Source organism: Brachypodium distachyon, chromosome 5 (genome assembly GCF_000005505.3).
Source record: "Brachypodium distachyon strain Bd21 chromosome 5, Brachypodium_distachyon_v3.0, whole genome shotgun sequence".
Lineage (NCBI taxonomy): Eukaryota > Viridiplantae > Streptophyta > Magnoliopsida > Poales > Poaceae > Brachypodium > Brachypodium distachyon.
Genome location: NC_016135.3, coordinates 26,350,635 through 26,358,807, shown reverse-complemented (window position 1 = coordinate 26,358,807; position 8,173 = coordinate 26,350,635). Strand labels below are relative to the sequence as shown.

The 8,173-nt window shown below is 46.0% G+C and overlaps 1 protein-coding gene across 1 annotated transcript; it reads right to left on the bottom strand.

The window, feature by feature from the left end:
• Nucleotides 1-1,200: 1,200 nt before the first annotated feature.
• Nucleotides 1,201-3,207, bottom strand: LOC100843321 (ribosomal RNA processing protein 1 homolog). The gene has a single exon (XM_003580673.4). It carries the CDS (start codon nucleotides 3,136-3,138, stop codon nucleotides 1,444-1,446), a length of 1,695 nt encoding a protein of 564 aa, XP_003580721.1. The 5' UTR covers nucleotides 3,139-3,207; the 3' UTR covers nucleotides 1,201-1,443.
• Nucleotides 3,208-8,173: the final 4,966 nt, after the last annotated feature.

The following is an 8,173-nucleotide window of genomic DNA, read 5'->3' as shown; positions in this document are numbered from 1 at the left end:
TATCGGCAACGGTCGTTCAGGAATACTCAAGAGGAGAAAATAACAAATTTCGAAACAAAAAAAATACTCCAAGAGAAATAAATAAATTCAAGAAAATGAGAGGAGAAAAAAATCATCAACGTTCTATAGTCAAGTAAAGAAGTATGGGCTATCATGATGCCGGCATGGTTCGCATTTCGTATTGAATCGCTTGAGAAATGGCAAGGCGCCGTAGTGTAGAAGTAAAAAATTAGAGGTTGGACAAGTTAGTCTCTTGGCTTGTTTTTGCTAGTCACGACTCGCGATAACAGGGCAAAAACAAGCAGGGAGCTTTTGAAAAGGACTTTTCTCTTTCCAATGCTACTTCCTGCTGGTATTTCTTTATCGAGTTCAACCAGAGTGCCAAGAACCAGCACGCAGTAAAAATCTGAGGAACCATTCATGCTAGCGAACGCAAGCAGTACGCCAGTACATCAACCATCCATGCGAGAAGTCTGGACAGAGGGTGTCTAGCTCTTGAAGACGGCCACTAAAGCATCAGCTGTCATAAGATGAAGCATTACAAAATTATGCGTAAAAAAAGCACATGAATGCTAAAGTTGCGCGGTATATAAGAGTGAACTGACAAAATTTAATCACCGAATCTCCTCCTTCCTTCCGGCCACGTCACTTATTTCAGGACGGAGGGAGTAACAACAATTCTGTGAACCATATAAATCTATATAGGTAGTTAGGTACATCCTGGACTCGAAATATTTGAACAAAAAAACAGAACACATAATCCTAATCATGCATCCTATCGAATGAATATACATTCTAAACTGCAAGATGAACTGTAGATGTATATATTCAATCTGCCCCTAAACTGCACCAAAGGTTACAAATGATATCAGCTTGTGAATTTCAATTCAACAAAGATGTAGGATCCATAGAGTTAACTGCTTACCCTATCTTGATCCTATGCAGAATAACATGGCAAACAGGGGGCATGGCCAAAGCAGAATATTTCAAGGGCCATCTCATGCATACTATTCATTTGTAACAGAAGCATTACCAATTATTGTAATGTCAAAAGGTTAGTCACACCACATAGAACAATCAACATATCTTCATCACAAACAATATTGAATATGCGGTTTGGAGGAAGCAATCCAAAATAAACCAACTGTACGAACACAAAGGCGTAATGGCAAGAAGAAATGAAGTTGGAACCAGAAGGGATTCATCAGAGATTCAGAGCCTCAAACAATATAGAGGGATAAAAAGGTACTGTTACTACCAAACAATGATCATCACATGATTATCATGAATGCACTATGAGGAGACATTGTTAAGCAATCCATAAAAAATGAAGGTAGCAAGGAAAACAGTGTATAAGACTACCTAAAGAAGAAGAATTAAGTAATGATAAAACACAATTTAGAAGGCACAATGGGACCGACATGACATCATACACTCAGGAGTTTATGCAGAGAAGCTTTGCAACTTCCGCAAGCGCTTAACAGCTGAGGTAGGGTTCTTCTTCAACATCTTCTTTGCAGACTTTGCTTTTGGCTTAGTCTTCTTCACTGGCGTGGAGCTTTCTCTAATAGGCCCAGGCTGAACTCCCCTTTTCAGTGCACTCCCCCTTGGAGTAGCAGATGGTGGCAACCTCAAGCACTGTGGTGGTAAAGGACTGTGAGGCTTCCAAACTAGGTTGCTCTTCATAGAGAATCTCACTTTCTTACCGCTCTTATCTCCATCCTGTGTGAGAACATTACCTCCGCTACCAACATCTCCATCAGAAGCTTCTGATAACCTATCGACAGATTTTGACCGTTTCCTCTTCTTAGCCCCTTTTCCGGTTTTTGGTGTCACGGGCGAAGCACTTGAGCTGCTGCCTCCATTGGGCATCCCGGCTTCAGCTGCAGCCTTCTCAAATTGCTTCTGGAGATTGGACATTGACACCTCATCAAACGTAATGGCATCAGTGTCATTATCCATCTGCTGGTCCCCTGCAGGGTCATCGGCACTCAGACCAGGGATATCCCCTCCATCAATGACCTTCACCTTGTTCTTCTTCTTCTTTTCTTTTTTCTCCTTCTTGTTCTTGTCTTTCTTCACCTTCTTCTCTTTCTTCAAAGCCTTACCATCCTCCTCGCCAGCTTCAATTAACGGCGCCTTCTTTGCCTTTTTCTTCTTCTTCTTTTCCACCTTTGCCTCATCTAAATCCATGCCATTCTCCACCGATGACACCTCTGTACACTCAAACACTGGCACATCAATTTTAATCTCAGACAGCTCCAGTCCCTTCTCGAGCTTAACAAACGCATCCCTCAAAGCAAACACCACCTTCCGGTTCGCCAGCACAGTCTCAACATTAGCCCCAATATCCAAGAACCTCTTGCTGAATCCGAACAACAGCCCGACCTTCCCAAGCTTCTCCTCCGCACTCCCATTCTCCACTTCAACCCCTTTCTTCATCATCTCCAGCAACTGATTCCCGCTCTCCAGGAACCTCTCGAACAGGTTGGACCTAACCTTATTCACCAACACCCTATCGGTCGACTTCTCCAACACAGTGAAGAAAGGAGCCAACAGTAACTCCATCGACTGCAAGCTAACGGGGAGCACAGGCAATAGCTCGTCAACAAATGCATCGGCGACATGGTACCCAAGTCCTCGGGAGGTGCCGGCGGAGGGGGTGTCAGCTTCCGGCAGGAGGGCCTTCTCCGACACAACTGATATGATCTGTGAGGTGACGTCGGGCGCGAAGGCGTGGGCTCTGAGGAAGAGGAAGGCGTGGTTGATGAACCGGCGGTTGAGGAGGTAGAACTTGTCGAGGCGGTGGACGTCGATGTGGGGCCACTCGCGGCGGATGGTGGCGAGGTAGGCGGAGAGGAAGGCCGCGGCGGCGGCGGGAGAGGGCGCGGAGGAGACGGCGCCGGCGAGGCTGGAGGCGAGGGAGGACTGGTACAGCGGCTTGTCCGAGTGCCAGAAGCAGAAGAAGAGCCCCTTCCAGAGCTTGAGGAGGTCGGTGGGGGAGAGGTGCGCCGCGGAGGCGGGCAGGAAGTCGGAGAGGAGGTACCGTACGGCGCGTACGCGGGCGGAGGTGTTGCAGGAGGCGAGGCGCCGGGCGATGGCGGCGGCCTCGGTGGCGGCGGCGGCGGCGTCGGCCATGGGGGTGGAGAGGGGAGGAGCAGGGGATGGGGGAAACCCTAGCGTTTGATCCAGGGAGGGTCTCGGGGTTTGAAATTACGTTGTTTCGTTTTATTTTGCGGCTCCGCTCGGGTCGTCGGGTGGGTGGGGAGAATGCTTTTGGTTTTTTCTAAGTCTGACAAGGCGGGTCTAGTGTGTTAAGATCTGATTTACACGCTCCATGTGACGTTATCAAAATCTGATCAAATTTAAGATCGTTTTCCCATGTATTGAAATTTTTTCTATTCCCCTTTCTTGTCTATGATAAAACTTTTCCAAACTTGTTCCACCTCTCTTATCACTTTGATCTTTTAATGGTTTCTTGTTTATCAATTTCGATCTTTCTCAAGTAGAGCTTCCTTACCACCTTTTTCTTAGAATAAAAGAAGCCTTGCCTCCGACTTCATTAAGGAAACCAGAGTGTTGTGACATAGAGGTTCCAACAAACACAGAATAACAAAAGACTTAAGAAGCATCCAGCTAGCATAGGAAACTAGCTCATTACAGGACTACTTTGGTCTATTGAAACTTCAGAACACCCAGCACTTTCTCGTGACGCCACGACTCTCTTCACAGTTGGACGCCACCCATATCTTGCTTGATAGATCTCCTGAGCGACACGGGACAACATGTGAGCAGCTTGCTTCAGCTTGCCCCGATTACCGCGCTTTTGAAGACCATCCCAAGATATCAGCCAGCGACAAACAGAAAACACAATGTTAATAGGATTACTCAACCGTGTTTTATCGAAATAAGATGTATTTCTAGTTTTCTAGATGCTCCAGCACATGGCTGTAGCTCCACATGCTTTCAAATTCTTAATTGACTGTTTATTTCCTTGCATAATGAACTCAGTTAACTCCAGCATGTTCTGTGGTACTTTGTTAATGCCAAATGCACAACCCACCACAGACCATCAGAAATGAGCCACGGGACATTGGAAAAAAAGATGATCAACTGCTTCCATAGATCCACAGAATTCACAATCTGTGAATCCCTTCCACCCCCTGTGTGATAAGTTGTCCCTCGTCAAGATCCTGTTCTTGACGGCTAACCAACTAAAGACCTTCACCTTAAGTGGGATCCTCAAGCCCAATGATGTTTATAAGGTATTACCACATGTCTATCCTTTAATAGCTTATACAGGGACCCTACTGAAAAAACGTCAGATTTAGTAAGTTTCCAAACACATCTATCTCTATCTGCATTTAAGGTGATATCCCCACACAGCTGTAGCAAATCTGTCCACATCTGCCTGGTCTCTTCTCTGAGAGTCCTTCTAAAATGAATGCACCCCCAGTCAGTTCTAACTACTTCTGCAATGGAATGAAAGTGTTTATAAGCCAGGTTATAGAGCCTAGGGATTTTTTTTACTTAGTGGCATATCACCAACCCAATGTTCCTCTCAGAAGCAAGTACTTTCCGCATTACCAATTATCTTCCTACAACAATTCATAAAAATGTTCTTCACCTGAACTAATCCTTGCTAGAAGTGTGATTGTCCACCTCCTGGCTTGTAAACAGCTAGTAAACCTTTCTTCGTATATTTTGCCCTAATAATGGTCTGCCAATCACCTTCACTATTTTCAAGTTTCCAAAGCCATTTGCAAAGAAGGCTACTATTTTTAATGTCTAAATCAGTGACCCCCAAGCCCCCTTGATCTTTAGGCTGGCAAATCTCCTCCCAATTTACCAAATGATATTTCTTTCTACCTTTATCTTCTTGCCAGAGTAAATGAGCCCGAAAGAAGTCTAATTTTTTCTTGACCCCCTTAGGTATCCTAAGAAGATGAAAGATCGGTATGGTCGGCTAGAGGGGGGGTGAATAGGCGACTAACAAATTTTAATATTTTTCTTTTTCTTTTCTAGAAAGATACAAACACTTAACCTAGGGTTACTAAATTTTCTAAAGGTAATGCAACCCTAAGATGAAGTGCAATAGCCGAAGCAACTAGATAACAAGAATGTAAAGGGTAATAATGGATACCACACGAGAGACGAAGATTTCACCGGAGTTCCACCGATTGAGGGAGGTGTACGTCTCCGTTTGGAGGAATGCTCTACCACAAAGGTAGAGACGCCACAAAGGCTCACTCTATTCTCCTCTCACGGCACCACAAAGGTGAGTGAGCTCCACTAATGGCTTCCTTAAAGGCGAAGACCGGACCTTTACAAACTTGACTGGGGCTAGCTCCACAACTCAATTGGAGGCTCCCAATCCAATCCTCAAGCTCCACAATCCTCAAGGGAAGAGCTCAAGGCAACCACTTCCGTCTAGGGCTCCCAAATGCCCAAGAGAAATGAAATCCACAAGAGAAACAAGGGGAATCAACTTTGTGACTTGGTGAAACCCTAGATCTAGGTCTTCTCCTCCAATCCTCAAAGAATCAACAAGGGGGAAACTTTATGGAGGGAGATCTAGTAGAATGAAACTTAGGGAGTTCTTGGGAGAGAGGGGGCTGTTCTTTGCTTCGTGCTCGGGCAGGAAACCCGTTGGGGACGAAGGGGTATATATTTGGACTCCCCAAAATCTAACCGTTATGCACTGCGAGTTCCAGGGGCGGAACTTCCGCTGGTCACCGGAAGTTCCGGGTGACCGAAAGTTTCGGCCATGTTCCGGGTGACCGAAAGTTCCGGCCCTGTTCCGGTTCAACTTCCGGAAATCCACAATGGATTCCAGTAGCGTTGCGGACCTGGTCCAGAGGTTGGGCGGAAGTTCCGGGGTACCGGAACCCCACCTGATCTTCCGGACCTGGGCAGGCAAATGCACACCAGTTAGGTTCTAGAGTTGGTTCTCTCTCACTTTTTGGTAGGCTTTATGTGGGTGCAAGATGTTTGTTTGTGTACGTGAAAAGCGATTCACCCATTACCTTCCCATGTGGACTCCCTCTTAATAGTACGGAGTTCCTACGACTCAATAACCGAAAACGCCGCTAAAACTCCACTACTCTTCGTTTTCCAACTTGAGAGCATCGAATCGTTTTGTGCCATTTGATATCAAATCTGAAATACTTAACGCACGATTAGTCCACAACACACGTTGTCATCACCATCAAAATTAACTAGGAGAGAAATGCCCTTTCAGAAGAGATATCATATAACTTGGGCCGTTGCTAAGACAAGTCTCAGCCAGAATCAATCTCCCACCAATGGAAAGGAGGCTTCCTTTCCATCCACTCATTTTCTTTTTCTACTCAATCTTCTATGTATTTCCAATCAGCATTGTATAACCTTTTATCTTTGATAGGAATCCCTAAATATTTAAAGGGAATATGTCCCCTTTGACAAGAGAATAATTTAGCATATTCTTCTTGTCTTTGGACAGCATCCCCAAAACAATAAACTTCACTCTTATGAAATTAATTTTTTAAACCGGTCATATGTTCAAATATGCATAAAATGAATTTTAGATTTCTAGCATATTCAAAACTATCCTCCATCAAGAATATTGTATCGTCTGCATATTGCAGAATTGAAGTCCCACTATCTAAAAGGTGACTAGCTAAACCGTGAAACAGATTTTTCTCTTCGGCTCTCTGAATAAGGACATCCAGAGTGTCAGCAGCTAAATTGAAAAGAAAGGGGGATAATGGGTCTCCCTGGCGGAGCCCTTTTTTGGTTTTAAAGTAAGGACCTAATTGTTCATTTACCATAATTGCAACGCTACCATTCGTGACTACCTTCATGACCCAGTCCACAAATGTTGAGGGGAACCCTTTCATTTCAAGCACCGAAAATATGAAAGCCCAATTTATTTTATCGTATGCTTTTTCGAAAGCTTCCTTACCACCTTGATCACCGCCGTCAATAGCTTTTGGGTGCTTCTTTGTCTGAATCGAGGCATTGATGTGTTTCCTCGTCTCTTCTTTGTTTTTTCTTCTTTCGATCAAGTGACTCTCTTTTCCTCAGTCGTTATCGAACACGAGCTTCCCAATGCAATGACCAATTCCTCCGGACCTTAGCCATTCCATTTTGTCACCCTAACCATTCTCTTAACCAAACAAGACTTGACCGTTCTGTTCTCCGAAATGATTACCTCGACCAAACATTCTACAAATACTAACGGTACTGAAAGATAATTCTTCATACGGTCTCGAGAACACGAAAATGTTCATCTCCCGACCGTTTGACTGGACATACCCCCCACAAGTTGAGAAAACGAAAGAGTTTTTGACGGCGTTGCCGTAATCATAGCAAGTTACAAGCGTTGATAGATAGAGGGTGGGCAAAATGAGACAAGCCAGTCAACATGTTTTAGATTGTTCTAAGATAGCGAGCATGACTGAGCTAACGAATGCTGACGAGTTTAGCGAGCCCAAACGAACCGAGCTTCTCATTAGCCACCCACTTTTTTTGATCAATTTTATCCTTTTTTTCAGAGGTTTTTGATCAATTTTATCCACTCTCGTCCCTTCGGTGGTGGGCCGAAACCGAGAATGGGCTGCTTTTTCTTCCTTTTCGAGGACGCCCCGGATGGGCTGCTGCTCCATCCCTACGTCTGTGTGCCCCGCCCCCAACGACCGGCCCATTAGATTCGGCCCATTTCTACCGCATTCGTCAACGTCCTCGCCGCAACCGCCAAATGCCCGTCTCGATCATCCTCCCGACTCCCGAGCCCCCCAGCAACACAACCGGCCATCCGCCGCCGTCATGCCAATCGATCGACAGATCCAGAACCGCCGCACGCACGCACGCTTCAATTCCCCGGCCGGCCGCCACGTGCGCACGGCGGCTCCACGACATCACCAAAAGCCACCGGCCAGCATCAGGGATATCTGGAGCACCGGCCGTCGGTTTCCAAAACGCCCGCCTCATCGTCGTCTTCGCCGCCCGCCCCCCGCTAAGACATTCCCTCTGCCGATTGCGATTAAAGTAAACCAACCAGTCAATATCCATACGCGAGCGACGCGTTCCGACGTCCGCGCCAAATTAAGGACAGCTCCGCTCCGCTCCATGTCTCCACACACAACGTCGCTGTCGCCAAAGCCGCGCTGACGCACCGAACTGCGTGGCGCTG

Coding starts and splice junctions, on each gene's coding strand:
- LOC100843321 (XM_003580673.4), bottom strand. CDS start 3,138: ATGGCCGACGCCGCCGCCGCCGCCACCGAGGCCGCCGCCATCGCCCGG.